The 21,090-nt window shown below is 43.4% G+C and overlaps 1 protein-coding gene across 1 annotated transcript in view; it reads left to right on the top strand.

Annotated features, from left to right (window-relative positions):
• The first annotated feature begins 16,779 nt into the window (after window positions 1-16,779).
• The window catches only part of efna1b (ephrin-A1b), a 19,292-nt gene continuing 14,981 nt past the window's right edge, over window positions 16,780-21,090 (top strand). Inside the window, 1 exon segment of the mRNA XM_080747333.1 lies at window positions 16,780-17,085. Within this exon segment, the coding sequence (XP_080603459.1) occupies window positions 16,988-17,085 (98 nt within the window). The 5' untranslated portion in view covers window positions 16,780-16,987.

The following is a 21,090-nucleotide window of genomic DNA, read 5'->3' as shown; positions in this document are numbered from 1 at the left end:
TATTTCAAAGATAAAGTGCTTACTGAAGTCTCACAGATGTCACAGTATGGTACGCTCAAGCAGAATTACCCGTATCTTTCGTATTGCTTAATAAACAGCATTTTAATCCGATCAGACGTCATTTTCTGTTGTTTTTCAGCCATGCGACCCCATCGGTTGCGAGGTGTACTGCACTTAGATACATTAATACCTTTTTAAGGAAACAACGACCGATCGGATTAAAATGCTCCTCTTTAAATAATACGATCATTACGGGACATTCTGCTGGAGCGTACCCTATGGTGACATCCGTGAGCCTTCACTAAGCAATTTATCTTTGTAATCTGACCGTTTGTGTAGACGTACGGAGCAAATTGGTTAAACTGCTCAACAGCAGATTGTGTTGAATTCACGGTTGGCGCAGCGTAGCGTCTTTACATTTAGCCCAATAATGCTAATCTACAAAGCAATAACTACAGTTTAAAACATACATAAACCACTTTAGCCCTATGTTATACCAAGGCTATTTGAAAATAGCCGATCTACAAGCTCACAACTTATTGCGGTGCGACGCGTTGTGAGCTTGTAGATCTGCTATTTTCAAACATTTTGTACTTTTACTTTTGGTACTTTAAGTACATTTGGATACCAATACTTTTGTACTTTTACTCAAGTACATTTGTAATTCTGGACTTTTACTTGTAACAGAGTGATTCTACATTGCAGAATTGATACTTTTACTTAATTATAAAAATGTAGGTACTTTTTCCACCACTGTGTAAACGTTTGTGTTCTCATGCCAATAAAGCTTCTTTGAATTGAAGATTGAATTGAAGATTGCTCCCCATGTGGCGGAGTACACAATAATGGTAAATAAAGTAGCTTACTCTAAAATAATCCATCCATCCATCCATCCATCTTCAACCGCTTATCCAGCATCGGGTCACTGGGGTAACAGTTCCAACTGAGATTTCTAGAGTTCCTTAATAATAATAATTAAAATAAACAATACTAATGATTATAATTGCGACCGTCAGGTCGCCGTTACTATGAAAACCTCCACCGCCTGTCTGTCCGTCAGTCTGTCTGTCACGTCACATCACACTTTTTTGCCCCTATCCATGTGAAATTTTCCACACACAATCCTTGTCTGCCAATCCACAACCTCCACCCTTCCAGGGACCCCCGCAGCTCCAGGGACCCCCGCCAAATTTTTTAAAACACATTTTTGAATACTGCTCCTACAGTTTTTGCCCTAAAATCACACAAATCGCTACACAGTATGTCTACACTTATCTCATCGACATGGATCTGTCCCATATAGCGCCACCATCAGGTCGATTTTTTAACACATTTTTGGACCTAAACCTTTTTTTTTCTATTTTTTTTCTTTTTTTTCAAACTTTTTTTTTTTCAAAAAAAATTTTTACAAACTTTTTTTTACACTAAAACGAGCACACAGATTTTATATTGACTGTGTCAATTCTTGTTCAATAGCTAAAGTATAAAATAATTAACGCCCCTCCACCTTGGGCCCTGGTAACTCAGTCCCACTTTTCCCCCCCTTGTGACGCCCCTGGATCCAAACACCACCCACCCAGCATGCGAATCCAAATCAGTGTCCAGTTTTGCTGCTCATGTTCAGAACTTCAGGCGTTCTGCTGCTTTGGGAGCTTCTGTGGAGCTCTGTGGAGAACCCAGCATGAGGTCTGCTTTAGATCATCCTGATCAGAGAGATGAAACCCTTGGCCGATGTTGGTCATTATTTCACCTTTTCTGACAACATCTGTATTGCCAATTACTGTACGGTATATGGACGATGTGTGTCCCGCATTATTAACCACTTTCAACCTGGCATTCCTATTTTATTACAGCCTAGATTTTTCAAGGGTTTTCAAAATTTCTCAAAAATAGCAGCTCTGGACCGTCTATTTTTGAATAGGGCTTGTGTGTTTCAATAAGATAAAGTTCAGTTCATTTGCTTATGTTATACTTGCTTGCTTGTTCATTGTCTAATTATCAAAGACAAAATGTTTGTATTTGTTTTTAGTTATTAGTTTGCTTATACCTCGTATAACTTCTACCTGCAGATCATTTAATCTACAACATTTTTTAAATGTATTCACCTTACTCCTGCATGGTCTTCTCCAGGGGGCTGCCATTGCCTCTTACACTGAGTTGTTTTTCTCTGTGTGCTGCTGCATTCAATATCTGTTCACTTCCTTCCAAGTAGGATACTGCACATTAGTGATGCGCGGATAGGCTTTTGGGGTCATCCGAATCCATCCGTGCAAATTAATTATCCGCCCGTTATCCAACCGCATTATAGTTAATTGGTGGCGGGGCACTGAGCGCACTGGTGTGCCCGTTGGTCGTTTATTCGAACGCACCCTATTACTGACGAGCCCCGGGAAAGACGCGCTGTGGCCAGGAAAAAGGTGAATTGGAAAATGTTGCACTTTTTTGACAAAACATGTGTCAAAACATCGGTAATCGGTGGTCTGGGACTCTCCAAAATCGGGATCAGCTATCGGACCCAGAAATTGGCTTCGGTCGGGCTCTAAAATCAAGCCGTTTGTTCTGGGTGACCGAACGTTCTCTGACAGAAGGTTAGACGGTGCCGTTTGATGGCAGCAGCTTGCCTGGTAAACAAACCTGCAAGCAAGAAGAGAGAGCTGCTCGACCAGGAAAAAACAATACTTTAACCTTTTGTTAAAGTCTCAGTCTTAGATTGCTTGGTCTCGAGCTCCCAAAGTTCACATGACAGCTGTCTCATTCTGCTTCACTTCAAGGCGTGTCCTAAGAAAAGAGCTTGAGGCTGTTTAAAAAAAAGAAAAGCAACAACAACAACATGGAGCATGTCTGGAGTTCAGTGAGCCTCCCTGATGGACTGTCAGACAGCAACAAACACATATCAACTTATTTCACCTTTCTCTCTCTCTCTCTCTCTCTCTCTCTCTCTCTCTCTCTCTCTGGGATCAAATACACTGCAAACAGACTTATATTATTTTAAAGTTCCAACTAATGCAAATAATCCTTTAGTTTTAAAGGAGTAAATGATTTTTGGATTTATTTTCTTTCAATCAATTACTCACACCATGAATGGCATGGAGACTTGAGTTCAATAATATTTTTTCATTTTATCGAATTCCTAAGCCAATAAGGAGGAGGCCCATTGACCAATGGAGGTACATTTATTATGATCAAATTATTGGCTTAGGAATGCGAGAAAAAAAAGAGTAATCGATAGAAAAAAGGTCATTTTGGGGGTGAACTTCTCCTTTAAAGCTCCTTCTTGGAACACTCTTCTTATTCATATTCACATTCATATGTGTGCTCTTCTCTGTGTTTTGTTTGTTGTATGTTTTTCTTTGTGTTCCCCCCTGGTTGATGTTGTTTGATTTGTTTCTTGTTTATTCTCATATGTAGCGTTTTGTTTGCTCTGTTTTCTACAGATGTGTATTTATGTATTCTGTAACTTGCGGATCCCCTTGAAAACGAGATGGTTCATCTCAAGGGGTTATTCCCAATAAAGTACTTATATAAATACTCTCCTAATGTACTTTAGGAGTTTGTCACGTTTGTCATTACTCTAACTCTGTGCGTGTGTTTGTGTGAACATCTGCACAACCCGAGGCGTAGAATTCCGTCCAGCAGAGATCCCCTCCCTTACTCAAGCATAGAGACAGACAGACAGACAGACAGACAGACAGACAGACAGACAGACAGATCAACACTGCTATGTACAGTTCTAATTGTTGTTGAGAATTGTTAAGTCTTAACTCTTCAGTAATTTATAATTAGTTTGTTATTAAAGTGACACTTTGTAACTTTGTATTAATATAATGCCATTTTGACCAATCCGTATGTTAATACAAATATACTTATACAATTGGGGTGGTTGTATTTTGTCTCCCTGCTCTTCTATTGGGACATTTAGATTGTGTCAAAGGTCATGTCTGCACCTTGACACAGGATCTGATAAGAATTTTGGCCCGTCAAGATTCAATTTATCTCCTGAGCAAGCTGGCTCTATTAGCTCAATGGTAAAAAAAAAAAAAAAAAAAGTCAGGACGTGTGCAGGAAACCGGGTTCAAATCCGGGGTAGAAGAGGAAAGTTACATCGTGCAGCTTTAACGTGGTTTTATGATCCATACAGCAAACACACACTCACACGCAAACATGCACGTACGCACGCACACAGCCCCGGGGTCTGGGGTAATAATATTGTCTTACTTAGACATGCACACAGACGCACACGCACACACACACACACAGCACACACACACACACACACACACACACACACACACACACACACACACACACACACGCGCGCGCGCGCGCACGCACAGCTGGTCTTCACAGGACAGACAGTGTTGTAGAGGTCAATGATAATCAGTCCGACAACATGCTAATGTAACCCACCTGTGGGCTGTCTCTCGCACTGGAAACCAGACATCTGTGCTGGTCAACAAATGTTCATCATTTAGAGATCAGTGCTTTTCAAACTCTTTCTGGCCAGCGAAAATATCCAATCTACAAGCTCACACGCGATGGTACCTCAAATGTTGACCAATGTTGACATATCTTGTCTTATGGGGGTCCTTGGTACTTATACCTATATGAGTGCAAAGACAGAAGGTATCATTTACCCATGAGCGTCCCTATGCTGTCTATAGGTGACACTTCAGAGAAGAATGGCAAACATTCAGTGAAAAAAGTCTTGAATAAACACTTGTGTGCTCACTGCTCAGATTTCTGTCAGCTATGTCATATCTTACTGTCCCCTATGGCTACAATTATGCATTTTAGTAGGCCATTTCTTGGAAGGGGAATAGCATGTTTTTGCTCATAACAGATTTACTTGTTTTTGATTGATTGGATACTTATATAACAGTTTGCAAATAGTACAGTAGTACAATTATACAATGATGCTAAGAGGAAAGTTATGCAAAAAGTCCTAATGGGTTGTTTCCATTGTGGTCTTACAAGGCATGCACTCTCATAACAGATAGACTGTACATTGTATATGATGGAAAGGCCAAACAATAAGGCTGCCTTGCCAGTACGCATGCGCAGAAGACTTTTCCTTTGAGTTTTCGACAGAACAGCATCTATACGTAAACGTTTAAAGGTTCTACACCATGCATTTAAATATAATTTATATAACATTGTTTGTGTCCCAAAAAACGTTTTTCAAAAGGATTGAGGCTAAATTACCACTCCTGAATACAGAGCCCCTGTCATTTCTGCCTGTCTTTCAGAGCATTTTCAGCTGCAGTACCACCTTGTCCTGAGTGGGAGGACTGCGCTATTGAGACAGTTTTGGCCCCACACTCCTCCCCACATCCTGTTCAGCAGAGCTGCCCATGCACCCCTCCCCCACGCGTGTATGTGTCTCCCGTAGGAAGTGAGGCCGATCGCCCCCCGCTACCCCCGCCTCCCCGTTCTTTGCTCCCAGACCACGCCCCCGACCGTCGCGATTGGCCGGCTGTACTCTGCTGTACTTCCTGGCCATGTCCAAGGAATATCTACAAGGAACAGACAACACCCGGAAGTTGGCACGCCGGGTGGCCACTTTTGGGTGGCGGAAGTGACGAAGTGCTCATAGACGCTAATGTTAATTTTGGGTGGCCAAAGTGTCATGGCGGCGTCCCATGGAGCCTGAAATGACGAAAATGACGTTGGTGTCCGTTCCTTCTTTGATCTTCCTTGGCCATGTCCAAGGAATATCTACAAGGAACAGACAACACCCGGAAGTTGGCACGCCGGGTGGCCACTTTTGGGTGGCGGAAGTGACGAAGTGCTCATAGACGCTAATGTTAATTTTGGGTGGCCAAAGTGTCATGGCGGCGTCCCATGGAGCCTGAAATGACGAAAATGACGTTGGTGTCCGTTCCTTCTTTGATCTTCCTTGGCCATGTCCTGTTACTCAGAGCCCTAGAATGGAGAGTTGCGTCACTCCGTTCACTTCATGGGGCCAGGTCTTCTACGCACACATCTATTGGCGTATAGTGACAAACGGCGAACCGGAAGTTTACAAAATGCATTGAAGTCTATGAGGTGTAAAGTGACAATGAACCACGTGACCAGCGCTGTTTCTGACCCCGCGGTGACACCACTCTCTGATTATACTGCTCTGCTGTTACTGTTGTTGTCGCGTCGCACTAGTGCTGTCACGCGTAGAAGGATGTTTGAGAGAGATGAGATTCAATTTATTGTCAGTGTACAGTACAAGTACAGTACAGTACAGCGAAAAGTATTTTCACATCTCATACGTGGAGACGTTTGAATACGCGGAGACGTTTGGACTTTTGGAAAAATGAAAATGCGCGTGATTTACAACGCTGCCGACCGACCGATGACAATATTGTTGTTGGACCGTCGCTAAATACCATCTAATGATGTAAAGTTCGATTACTGTACCACATGAATAGCGTGGCATTACTGCCCACAGAAAAGCAGTGTGACTGCAGGTTTGGGAAGAGAGGGAGAGGGGGAAAAACGTCTGGAGACTGATGCTTTAGTCTAAAGTAGCCAGCGTGGAATCAGACTATTTTGAGTTCATTTTATTATTGTTATTGTTATTATTATTATGTTTGGGAAGAGAGGGGGGGGGGGGGGGGGGAGTAGCCAGCGTGGAATCAGGCTATTTTGAGTTATTTTGTTATTATTATCATTATTATGAAGGACCGACTGTGGGGGGGGAAAATAATAATAATTGCACACAAGAGATAACAGGACATGGCCAGGAAGTACAGCAGAGTACAGCCGGCCAATCGCGACGGTCGGGGGCGTGGTCTGGGAGCAAAGAACGGGGAGGCGGGGGTAGCGGGGGGCGATCGGCCTCACTTCCTACGGGAGACACATACACGCCTCCCCCACCCTCTCCCAGCTCCACCTGCCCAAGGAAGATCAAAGAAGGAATGGTCACCGACGTCATTTTAGGCTCAATGGCCATCCGCCATGACACTTTGGGTGGCGGAAGTGGCACCGGAGGTTCGGTGAATAACATTAGCGTCTATGAGCTTCGGCTGGGAAAGCTCATGAACAAAAAATTATTCTGAACGATAGAGACTTTATTAAACACTCAGCTCAGGAATATAAAAGAAAACATGTCACACATTGTTTTGTGCTGTGTTGCTTTTCGGTGAGTACACTGTATAACATTATAGAGGCATCTAAAGAGCACAATTTACGTTTCTGAACTAGATAGGATCGCGAGACTCTACACCATTCCCTGTCTGGAATCCAAATCTCGCGATAGCTCCGAGACAGAAACAGCCGCCGCCGCTGTTTAGCTGCCTCAATAACATTATGTACCATGCACATCGAAAAGCAAGTCATTGTAAAAATACCTGTGATATGTCTTCTTTTATATTCCTGGAGCGATTATACAACAAAGGTCTCTATCGTTCAGAATAATTTTTTGCTCATGAGCTGTCCCAGCCGAAGCTCATAGACGCTAATGTTATTTACCGAACCTCCGGTGCCACTTCCGCCACCCAAAGTGTCATGGCGCATGGACCGTGGTGTGCCAACTTCCGGGTGGTTTCTTCTCCTTCTTTGAGCCTTCTTGACCTGCCTCCTTCTCAGGCCTTCCCACCCCTCCCCAACCCTCACCCAGCTCATCCCGCCTTCTTCTCAGGCCTGCCCACCCCTCCCCAACCCCCACTCAGCACAGCAGTAGCAGTCGGTCCCGATTGTGATGTCACAATCGGACCTAAAATCAGACAACCCGTTCTGAGACCTGCTTACATAGATCTGGCCATAAACTGAGAAAGACACAATGGTCAGAAATAGGACTTTGTGAGGATAAAACGTGCTGGTGAGACACCAAAACAATGTTTTGGAAAAAAGAAAATTCATGGTCCCTTTTAGTTCATGCTTGTGTGTCAATGACGATCTGTACGTTCATTTATTTCATGTTATCACTGCTGATTTGAGTATAGACCTAAAAGTAATGCATTTTTCTTTGAATATAACTTGCATTTTCGATGTTTGGTTATGGATCAGCCTTGTGCCCTTTTCGCTAGTTTGTTCCTGTGCTGTCAGGTTCACCTGTAGGCCTGTATTGTGGATGTTTTATCGCACAGTAATCACACCGAGATTATGCTGTTTCTATTCTTTCCACCCTACAGTGTGTCTTTTGTTTACTCTCTAGAGACCACACATCATTGTCGACTTTTCCCAAATACCTTGATACCAATGACTGGAAGTAAAGCCACAGTGTTCACGGTGTGAATTTCATTCTGACTCAGCCTGTTCTTGCCGACACGCCAAGGAGGCATGACACCATGCCACCATTATCCAATCAGCCTTCAGTTCTTTAAAGGGATATTTCACTTTCAAAAAAACTTTTGGTAATGTTATCGTCTAATCAGGCTTTTATGAACACCCTGAACAGTTTTTAATTAGCTTGATTCAATATTTAGATGATGTAAATGTTACCAGGCCCAGGGCCTCTCCCCATACACACCCTCTGTAACATCAAACTCCATTTTAACCATGATAGATTCATTAAAAACACCCATTATTTTTCTGGTGACTCATACTACCCTCCTAATATGTGAGCAGGCTGTGTTTTTTCAATAACTTTTTAAATTTAGGCCTATTTGTAATAATTATTTGGGAAAACGGAAAAAAATAAATACAATAACAAATTATTAAAGATAAATTGATCTGAAAATGTTTTGTGCCAGGGACCCCAAGAGAAGATTTGTGTTATAAAAAAGTATTCAAACTTATATTACAAAAATTAAAACCATTTTTTTCATTTTTCAAAAAAATCTAAAACCGCAGCTTGTGTATCTGCTATTTTTAAATAGCCACATTAACACATTTTGCTTGGGACCCTCTGGAACCCTCCCGAGGACCCCCATCTTGAGAACCACTACTGAGTTACAACAATATACATGCTTTTAGAATAGGTATAGAATCACAATGCAAAGGGGGGAGGATGCATTGCATGCAAGATCAACAATACTAAAGTATAGATGTTAGCAAACACAGCCTTCATCATTAAACCCCGAGAAACCACGACGCGCAAGACTTCCTATCGCGTGTTGCTAATTCATCCTCTGCCACGCATCAGTGTCACTTGCTGAGAACTGATTTACAAGCTAGCAACACATCGCGATGGCAGGCGACACCTTCATTCAATGGAGTATAATAGAGGTTCCCCACCTTTTCTGGATCAGGGCCCACTTGAAAATATCGATAGCGTTCCCGGCCCCCCAAATCTGATCACTTAACCTGGTCAACCAATCAATTGTGTTCCAATTTGGATCAATAGAAATACACAGGGCACTTCCTATTTATCGATACCACATCGAAAACTTGTTTTTCAAGGTTTTAAAGAAGACAATACCAGGACACTCAGGATGGGGACATCCAAAGAAGCAGTACTGGACTGGTGGGTATATAGGCAAGAAGAACCTCTTTTCCAGGTGTTTCGCCTCGGATGGGCGTGGTTTTGAGGTTATAGGTTTAGGCATAATAATACTAATAATGTTGACCTACTTGCTCGGGGAAATCCAGTTTCAGCTCAACCCAGCTGCCTGTCCACAAGGGGCTATTTTAGTGGTCAAGTGTCTTCAGGGGTGTCGCACCAAATTCTGGGCCCTGGCTACAAGGATTCACTGACATTTTGTGCTTTAACTATTGAAAAATAGCAGATATACAAGCTCACAGCGCAGCACCTAGTGCCGTGCTGCGAGCTTGTATAACTGCTATTTTTGAAAAAAGTCTTTCAAATCCTTCTAAGGTTTTTTGAAAAAAAAAATTTTTTTGGCCACAGACCCCCAACTCAAAATATTTACTTCCAGGGACCCCCGAGAAGCAAAATTCGAGTTACAAATGTTTGCTTAAAAAAAATACATATATTCAAAGATTTGCACACATTTTCGCGACTTTTCAAAAATAGCAGATCTACAAGCTCGCAGCGCGGCACTCAGTCCCACTTTCCCCGCCCTTGTGACACCCCTGGGTGTCTTGCTCATGGACATATTCTAGTCATACATTTGACTCGTTGCTAGGCAGATTCTGTTAGGTTTGGTTAGGGTTAAGGCATATATAATAATCTCACCCACCCGGGCGAAACACCAAGGATAGTGGGCCTTTCCTGGTGGGTGTAGCAGCAGCCCTTTTGCTTCCCCTGAAAACTCTCAACGACCATAGTGGATTCCCCTGAATCCACTATGGTCTGATATCAGAATGTCTCCAATCCATGCACCCACACATTCCTCTCGCACCTCTGTGGCTCCGGGCTTCCCTGTGTGTGTGTGTGTGTGTGTGTGTGCGTGCGTGCGTGCGTGCGTGCGTGCGTGCGTGCGTGTGTGTGCGTGCGCGCGTGCGTGTGTGTGTGCGTGTGTGTGTGTGTGTATGTGCGTGCGTGATAGAGAGGAGGAGAGAAAGTGTGTGTGGGGGGCGGGATGACTGTTCCTGGGTTACACGTATGTGTTTTGCCGATGTGTTGCAGTGTGTGTGTGTGTGCGTGCTTGCGTGCGTGCGTGCGTGCGTGCGTGCGTGCGTGTGTGTGTTTGTGCGTGTTAAGGAGATCCCCAACTCTACCGGCGGAAGTCCAACTAATGAGAGGACAGTCATTCCTAGTCGTTTGTACCCCAGTAATGTTCATGAACCGTTGTTTTCTCAGCTTTCCTACGGCCTGTCACCCCTACGCAGTCTTGCTTTCAGCTGTCCCACCGTATGTCTTTCCTATAATGTCTCTCTCGCTCTCAGCTGTCCTATACTGTCTGTCTCTCCTACACTGTCTCCCTATTGACTTTGCTACTGACAGCCTTTATATGAATTAAAGTCACATTTTAAGCTCAGTGTCGGTCAGACCGCCAGAATAAATCTGTCTCACTTCACTTGTAATTAACCCATATAAACGCCATATCAACAGGGGTCCGGGATCCTTAGGGGGTCCTCAGAGTTATATGGGGGCCCCAAATCTTTGTTTGATGGGAATGGGGGCAGCATAGCTCAGGGGTAGAGAGACTGTCATTAGAGCACGAAGGGTTCCCAAAGGGTTCCCAGTTCGGATCCGGGCTCTCCCTGAGTTAATGTCGAAGAGTCTTTGAGCAAGACTCTGAACCCCTAGTTGCTCCCGGTGAGCAGGTTGGTGCCTTTTATGGTTTCTTCCACCATCGGTGTGTGAATGTATTGCACAATCTGTGTAATGTAAAGCGCTATATAAATTGACCATTTATGGGAACTTTATTAATAGAAAAGATGAACAAACAAACAAACTAGAACCACCAGTAGGCCTACTGCTTCCTTGGATTTTCCCATCCTGAATGTCATAGTATTTGTTTTCTCTAAAACCTTGAAAAACAAGTTTTTCCGGGAACGCTATCGACATTTTCAAGTGGGCCCTGATCCAGAAAAGGTGGGGAACCTCTATTATACTCCATTGAATGAAGGTGTCGCCTGCCATCGCGATGTGTTGCTAGCTTGTAAATCAGTTCTCAGCAAGTGACACTGATGCGTGGCAGAGGATGAATTAGCAACACGCGATAGGAGGTCTTGCGCGTCGTGGGTTCCCGGAGTTTCATGATGAAGGCTGTGTTTGCTAACATTTATATGTCAAACAAGTCTATGAATCCATGCATGAAATCTATGAAAAAGTTAAATCGGCAACATCCTTTTATTTTGTCACTGTCTGGACAAAACCTCTTACAGTAACTCCATTTTGAGGGTTTAGATTTTTTGGCATAAATCAGGGCTATTGAACACCCTTTACATCTGAGTGTTGGTTAAAATAATATTGAACCAATGAAAAGTAGTAAAAAGCCCTTCGGTCATAACCTCCTAACTCTTACTCCACTTGAGCTCATTTTCCCGAAAATGAACATTTTGGAGTTATGAGGTTTCGGCCCGACAGCAGAGATTTAATATGATAGTGGGGGACCCTACTTCATCTCTCTCTCAGCTAAAGAGTCCTTGGCCTGAAAACACATTGAAGACCCCTCTATATACTACTATAGTGTGCCCCAGAGGTCTCTCTGTCTGTCTGTCTGTCTGTCTGTCTGTCTGTCTGTCTGTCTGTCTGTCTGTCTGCCCCCCCCCCCCCCCCCCCCTCTCTCTCTCTCTCTCCATCTCTCCATCTCTCTTGTTTTGGCAATGAGACATTTAACCACCCTAAGCTATGACTTATCGCTCCAGTGTGTGTGAGTATGTGTGTGTGTGTGTCACAGTGTGTGTGGGGGTGTATATGTGAGAGTGTGTACTGTATGTGTGTGCCGAGGCGTGTGTGTGCTTGCCCGGCCAAGCCCGGGGACACCGTGGAGTCAGACACTCTCTGAGCGTGTCTGTACACATTCTGCCACACACACACGCACACGCACGTGCGCACACACACACACACACACACACACACACACACACACACACACACACACACACACACACACACACACACACACACACACACACACACAGTCCTTCTGTTGCCCTGTAGGTGTGTGTGGAGGTCTGGAGCTGACAGCCCAGGCAGGGCTCAATCCCTGCCCCAGGAAGGCTCACTCCTGCTGGGGTGACAAACTTCTGACGAGTCCCTGATGGACTCCCTGTGGTGTCACTCTCTCTCTCACTCACGCACACGCACACGCACACGCACACACACACACACACACACACACACACACACACACACACACACACACACACACACACACACACACAGAAAACAACCTTATCAGCTCCATCTGCCACTATCTGTCTGGAGACAAGAACTGTGCGTGTGTGTGAGACGGGGAGAGAGAGAGAGAGAGAGAGAGAGAAAGAGAGAGAGAGAGAGAGAGAGAGGGAGGATGAGATTACCAGATCATATCTTGGCGTCTCCCCGTTCTCAGACGCACACTTTTGTTCGTCTGATTCAAATAAACCACTATTTCTAAAACGCTTTCATGTCAAGGACCCCAAAATTGATATGTTTTCATGCTGAAAATATGTTGTGCCAGGGACCCCCATTGAATAAGATTATTTCCAGAATTCTTCTTTTTTATTTCAAAAACCTTTGATCTCTACTAGTATGCATGCCTCAGGGCGACAAGTGCATTGGCCATTTGGCCACTGGTGTATAACCCTACCCATATATGGAGATCCGTGTACTGTATATGGAGATATGCTGTGAGAGCCCAAGCATGCTTATTCGTTATGTGAAAGTCCTATATGTCTATGACATCTGAGTGTACCCGTCCGTCCGTCCGTCCGTCCGTCCGTCCGTCCGTCCGTCCGTCCAGTCAGCGTGTGCCTGTTTCACATACTAATTTGCGACCTTCGGTCGCAATTAACTATCTATCTATCTATGTATATATGTATATCCATCTATCCATTTATCTATTTATCCAGGTATCTATCTGTCTATCAACGTATAAAGTAGGAACACGAGTCAGAACAAAAACAGAACATTGCACAATACAGTTCAACACAACATGGGGCAGAAAACCCACAACATTCCATTATCCACTTGAACCCTATAGCGTCCCTATTCAGGGGGAGGAACATTCACCGAAAATAGCAGACCTATAAGCTCACAGCGCGTTGCATTGCAACGCGCTGTGAGCTTGTAGGTCTGCTATTCTCGGCAAAGAGGTTTGGTGTAGAAGGGAGGGAAAAGTGTGCACCAAGTAGGCCTATACTGAGCCCAAATCAGGTCAGTTTGACTAAGTAAGAGGATAATATCCCACTGTTTTCCATAACAATCATAATTCAACTATAATTCAAACAACAAAATGTCAAACTTTTCCAGTCGATATTTCAGACCTGGCATTTCCCTGCTGAACAAACAAACAGCGATGTGTTGTAATCAATCGGTGGTGTAAGTAAACGTGCTATAGCGTTAGGTAACGTGACTCATGGTTTTGTCAGTAAGCCATGATGTACTGTACTGTCATCAGCACCTCTGGAAGAGCGGGTGTTGTGTTACAGTGGTAGCCGGAAAGTAACGGGTACATTTACTTAAGTAGGCCTACTGTATGCTTCTATACTCCAATGCATCTCACTCAGAGGCAAAGATTGACGTTTTTTTGGTACTGTACACCATAGGAACCAGTAAGACGCCTAAGGGCGAAAAGCGAGGTCGCGCCATCTGTCTTGGCCATCTGTCTTGGCCATATATGGATTCTGTTAGTGTGGTTCTCCTAACAGGGCATCATCTGGGATACAATCCCTGTTATGCCCATAAATGGAGATCCCTAACAGAATCCCTTTTATGCCCATATATGGAGATCCCTGCTCTGAGTATCTGATATCACCGCGATGCCACCTGTTTATGTCCATATATGGAGATCCCTGCTTTGAGTATCTGACATCACTGTGATGTCACCAGTGATGTCACAGTGATGCGTCAGGGGAACCACAGTGTCAGGCGTATCAACAAAAAAGACTGTTAAGAGTGGTTCCCCGGGCATTAGAGTGACATCGGAGACATGTCAGAGTGATGATCAAAAGTGTACACGTCCAGACGGACGCGGACAAGCTGTGCCGTTTCTTTCTCACAGTAAACTGTAAACACAATAAACCTCATCTTATCCTGAGTGACTTACAAGCAAGGTAAACACATACATCACATACATCGTCACTGTCCGGCAGAAACCTCGTATCTCCAAGTTTCAAATGGGTACGTTTTTTGGTAAAGTAAAGCCCTGTTTCACCATACCAGACTTTCGGACAAGGCTAGTGAAAATAGCCGATCTACAAGCACACAACGCCTCGCGGTGCGAGGCGTTGTGTGCTTGTAGATCGGCTATTTTAGCTATAGTTCAAATTTTTTAAATGATAAATACAAAACGAACGGTTTTGGACGTACAAGGTTTCCACCCGACAACAACGAAATGCCGAGAGAACACAGTGTAGTAGCCCCGGTAATCTAGGATTACAGGCAAAAGGTACATATAGGTGCAGTTATACAATAGGTACAGCGGTACAGTTATATAATAATGCTAAAAAGGATAACACAGAAAGCCCTGAGGGCTTGTTTCCATGTGGTCCTGTGTATTCAATTAATCAATACTAACACATAACAATACTATACAAGAAAGCATCAATATAGGAGCAGTACACGTAGACCTATATTCAGGGACGTCACAAGGGGTGGAAAAGTAGGACTGAGTTACTAGGGCCCAAGGTGGAGGGGCCTTATTATTTCATACTTTAGCTATTGAAAAATAGCAGATATACAAGCTCACAGTGCGGCACCGAGTGCTGCACTGCGAGCTTGTAGATCTTTTAGATATGTAGATTTTCGTGTCGTGAACATGTGTGCAAATCTTTGAATATGTATTTTTAAGCGAACATTTGTAACTCAAATTTTGCTTCTGGGGTGTCCCTGGAACAAAATATTTCGAGATGGAGGACCGTGGCCAAATACATATAATTTTGGGGGTCCTTCAAATGAAAAGGTTTGAGCACCTCTGACATAGAAACATGAATTCAAAAAACCTTGCACAAACGTTCACGATTTTTCAAAAATAGCAGATGTGGTATTTTTCAATGGTTAAAGAACAAAATAATGGGTAATAATGCGTTCCCAGTCTAAATGGATTAAACCCCCTCTCCCTATGAAGAACATACATGGGGGGCCCACAGTGAATCCTTGTACCCAGGGCCCAGAATTTGGTGTGACACCCCTGCTGTTGACCCCATGTTCGGGCCGAATCTGAGGGGAATGAGATAAGTGGGCACTGATGCTCCCTCTGGTGTTGTGCCCATGGGTGTTACTCACTAAGAACCATAGCATCAGTTTAAATAGCATGCTATCTAGTCTATAAATTACTAACACAAATGATTTTATAGCTTTCCATATTAACAGATAAAGAGTATTAATACAAAACATATACGGCAAGACAGTTATACACGATGATGTATTATTAAGTTAATCTACCCATCAAGTCATTAAAATGATCCCCACCTTTACCAGCTGCAACAACAAAGTGATGAACCCAGTGCATTAATACATTACTAATTACAATCCGATAATGATTTGATAGGATTAGATTTATTAAGCGCCATATTCCCACTGGGCACGATAACTATAAAGATAACTATATATTTCACCATTGTATTTTCTTTTTCCTTTTTTGTGAACACTAGTTGCCATCTACTTGGCTTGATAGTTATAGTGCTCAGTGTGAACGGACCTTTAGATGTTATAAAAGAAAAAAACACATGCATGTTTATCAGAGAAATGTCAAGGATACAAACACAACAAAGACTTATTTCCATTGGTCCTTGGTCTGAGGCAAATACATTATTACAACATATAACAGGCAGCCTACAACAATCAATGAAACACTCTAAATGATTGTGAAATGTAGCCTACCACTGAAATTGTAAGTAGCTGTATATTTTGTTGCCAGTTAACCAAATACAACTTTAAATGCAGGAGTTCTAACAGTGCATTTGTGCATACAGTGCTATTTCTTGAATATTATTCCAACACTGGTTTTCCATGCACTTGTCTTCCAGTGGGCCTATATCTTCCATTACTCTTCCCTCTCGTCTCGGTTATGGAAAACAACATTTATTGAGGCCACAGTAAGTTAGTCATTAATTTATTACGCCATGTCTGGATATGATTGTGATTAATTCATATCAGAAATCAAAGCATCTGTTTATGTGGGAGGCGAGGGGGGGGGGGGGGGCGCGGTAAACATGCTAATGAGTGGGAGGGGCCTGCAAATAACCCTTATGCTACTGGCTGTCTGCCGTCATAGGGGGGCGGAGTTAGCGCTTAACAAAACCAGTATTTTACGCTCCTTTTCCCAGTCAGTCTGTGTCGGACGTGTGGGAGAAACAACCTGCTTCTATTTGCGTTGAGGAAAACAAGTCGCGTGTTTTGTTCAGTCATAAACATCTGGTTTATTTGCTGGAGTCGAGTGAGAACAACAAGGAGACTATTCTGTAACACATAAGGTGTTTATTTGCAGGGCTTTGAACATAAAGTTTAGCAGCGATAAAGAAAGGGTTTGATTTTGTTAGAGGCTTTTGACGTCTTGCTATGGATTTGCTGTGGCTGCTGTGCGTGTCTGTGGCTGTCAGCGCCTGGTTCTGTTCTGCAGAGAGACACAGCGTCTATTGGAACAGCACCAATCCAAAGTAAGTGTTCTTGTTTTTCAGGTTTTTATTGAAAGTTTTTACTTTTTTGTTTTTTCTGAATAGGTGCTTGGTCTACCTACGTTCTTTTTCTATACTATTTCTATGCAGTTGATGTAGGCTACTACCTTATTGCTTGCCTAAAGGATACATTTTAAATTATACGGTTTTTTTCGTATTATTTTTTAATATATAATGTGTGTGTGTGCGTGTGCGTGTGAGTGCGCGCGCACGTGCGTGCGTGCGCGCGCGTGCTCCCTGGAATAGCCCATACATCATGCAGTCTGAAAATGTGGGCTTCAGTGTTCAGTCTGTGTGCATGCGCGCGTGAGTGCCATTTGCGTGTGCGTGCGTGTGTGAGAGTGAGAGAGAGTAATTACCTTATCCTGCAAAGGACACAGAATCAGTCTCTTGGGTTATCTTTCTCCCTGTGTGTGTGTGTGTGTGTGTGTGTGTGTGTGTGTGTGTGTGTGTGTGTGTGTGTGTGTGTGTGTGTGTGTGTGTGTGTGTGTGTGTGTGTGTGTGTGTGTGTGTGTGTGTGTGTGTGTGTGTGTGTGTGTGCGTGTGTGTGTGTCACAGCAGTGATAGATCATCTCAGCCTGGGCTCGGGGACGCAAACTTTCAAAGTTTATCCTCGCCAGACAAACTACAGGCTATTTGTTACCCTGTCTGACAATGTGTGCAGAGAGAGAGAGAGAGAGAGAGAGAGAGAGAGAGAGAGAGAGAGAGAGAGAGAGAGAGAACTACAGTAGGTTAGATAGATGGTGAGGAGAAAGAGAGAGAAGGGGGAGTTTTATAAGTTATCATTTTGTGTTTTGTTTTTACAGCAAAGGCACCATGCATATTTTGGGTTGTAGCATATGTCTTATTGTCTTTAATAGGTGTTTTTTTTTAAGCTTTCAACATTTGTAGGCGTATGTTTAATTGCAAGCTGACACAGTTCTGTTTACACATGCACTAGCTTTGATTGTTTTTGTTTGTTCTTATATTTCACACTTGCCTGGTAAGGTAAACATTATCTTTCCCATGCCTTTGAATTGGAGAGTGAGAGTGAGAGACAGAGAGAGAGAGAGAGAGACAGAGACAGACAGAGACAGAGAGACAGACAGACAGACAGAGAGAGAGACAAGGGAGAGAGTGTGTGTGTGAGAGAGAGAGAGAGAGAGAGAGAGAGAGAGAGAGAGAGAGAGAGAGAGAGATGGCATTGTAGAAGTTGTAGCCTTGAGGAATTGTTTCTGTCACACACACACACACACACACACACACACACACACACACACACACACACACACACACACACACACTGTTTGTGTGCTAGCCTCGGGGCAGCTTGTCTTCCCCCAGCTTAATGAGGCTCATGTTGTTCTATGGTGTAGTGTCTGTCTGTCTGTCTGGTACAAGCTGGTCAGTGCAGAGCGGGCTGCCTGTCTAATTGGGTCTGCCGTGGGACAGACAGACAGACAGACAGACAGACAGACAGCGGATTCGACGCCTATATTTAACCTGCATACTCCAATAGAAATAGATAGACTGACAGACTTGACGGAAACTCAGCTGGCTGCTATTACTGTACTGTACTGTACTGTGAACTGTACTGTCTGAATGTCTGTCTTGTCTGTCTGAGCCGATATTAACCAAATGAACCAGGGCATCCCCGTTCCGGGGGGCTGGGTAAATGTTATATGAAAAAATGTTAAGTGAACAGGGAAAAGGGCAAGGGGGGCCTAGTACAGATCCCTGGGGGACTCTCAATTTACAATTGAAGCATTTAGCAGAGTCTCCACCAGTCAACTAAGTATTTAGGGCATAAGCGGTAGGGACAGACAGATATTATATATTGTGTGTGCGTGTGTGTGTGTGTGTGTGTGTGTGTGTGTGTGTGTGTGTGTGTGTGTGTGTGTGTGTGTGTGTGTGTGTGTGTGTGTGTGTGTGTGTGTGTGTGTGTGTGTGTCTGTCTGTGTGTGTGTGTGTGTGTTCAGGATGGGACGATAAGCAATACCGTTTATTGTGATAAAAAACACTCACGATAATCGTATTGTGGAGATTTAATTTATCGTGATATCGTCCTCCGTCATGCACTGGGTTCAATTCACCTTTTATTTCAAGAGCTGCATATCCGGTACCACTTAAACCCTCTATAGTTGGTAATAATACTCTTTTTCCACTCTCTATCAAATGTCTTTGCCAAAAAATAGACGATCTACAAGTTCACAACGCGTCACAATTTTGGCAAATGTTCTGCCCCAGGATAATGGACTTTGATTATAGCAAATATATCGTAAATCACGATTTCTTTTGTCACAATAATCGTGATATTACATTTTCATATCGTCCCATCCCTAGTGTGTGTATGTGTGTGTTTGAGAGAGACAGAGAGAGATGGGAAAGAGACCGACAGACAGATGAGGTTATATTCAGGGTCAGGTTCAGTGTAATGGAACCTAATCTGACCGCAGTGGATCGATGCTGGGCCGCTGACGCGACACGCACACACACACACACACACACACACACAGCTCCGTCCGGACGATTTATCGGTCGGCGTTTAGGCCGTTTATCACAGAGCCGAGGTTTTAAAATAAATAGATGGCGAACACACACACACACACACACACACACACACACACACACACACACACACACACACACACACACACACACACTCGCCAGACAAAAACCTCTCAGCCCCCTGTTGATTGGGTCGCTGGTCAATACTCCAATCAATACTCCATTGTACAGCTCTGTCACACGTAGTATAATTTAATGCTTAAACCCATGGACCCCTAGTATAGTATATAATATAATATATAGTATAGTATAGTCCCCATTCTGAGGGAATGAGCATTCCAGCCGATCTACAAGCTCACGAGTCACGACGCGCCGCAGGCCTGTTTTGCCCGAAGATGTTTTAGTGCTGAGTGAAAACAGAAGGGCCTGGTATGGAGCCCTGGGGAACTCCGCTCACCTAAGTGTGTATATAGGGGTCTCAAGTGGTTGATTGGCCCGTAATTGGAAATGGCAATAAAAGTAATGCCTTTAGGAGGTATGCAGATGGCTGGGTGGGTGGGGGGGGGGGTGACAATTAAAGTTACGTAAAACAAAGTAAATGTTATTGTGTTCTGTATAAAGCTGGATAATACGGTAACCAGAAGAGTCGCCGGAAAGAAACTCGCAGAGATTTGTATCCTTGTATTTGGTTTTACTGAGAATAAGGTTAGAAATAACTTTAGGATTGCGCATATCTTTCTGAGGTTAAGATTAGGAATAGGGTTAGGTTTTGGGTTTTAATGGTTTTAATTAAAGGCATAAACCATCAGCCCAGGCGAGTTTCTTTCCGGTGACTCTTCTGGTATTTCTGGTACGCACTTGTATAATACAAGTACAAATCTTTCATTTGAATTGTAATCATAACCCTTGTTAACCCAGTATGCCTTGTTGACTGGGGCCCCCCAGCGGCCCCCTCCTTCTCTTCATCGAAAAAATGCTTGTAGATCAGCTGTTTTGTTCTGCCAATGCTACTCTATTTCCGCAGACTATAGTCACCTATTTTAATGTGAATATGGGACCCTCGGATTCAAGTAAACAGCTGTTATGTAGTTGTTATAGGTAGGGATGGGACGATATGAAAATTTCATATCACGATTATTGTGACAAAAGAAATCGTGATTTACCATATTATCACGATAATCCAAATCCATTATCCTTGGGCGGAACATTTGCCAAAAAATAGCAGATCTACAAGCTCACAACGCATCGCAACGCTGCGAGTTGTGAGCTTGTAGATCGGCTATTTTTTAGCAAAGACATTTGATAGAGAGTGAAAAAATGACTGTATCAAGTAGGTATATTATTACCTTTTACCAATTCTAAAAGGTTTAAATGGTACCGGATATGCAGCTCAGCAAATAAAAGGTGAATTGATCCCAGTGCACGACGGAGGACGATATCGCGATAAATGAAATCTCCACGATACGATTATCGTGAGTTTTTTTTTTTTTCACGATAAAC

The sequence above is a fragment of the Nannobrachium achirus genome (assembly GCF_963921795.1).
Source record: "Nannobrachium achirus genome assembly, chromosome: 2".
Lineage (NCBI taxonomy): Eukaryota > Metazoa > Chordata > Actinopteri > Myctophiformes > Myctophidae > Nannobrachium > Nannobrachium achirus.
The sequence above is the reverse complement of the archived record's forward strand: the minus strand, read 5'-3'. Positions and strand labels throughout refer to the sequence as shown.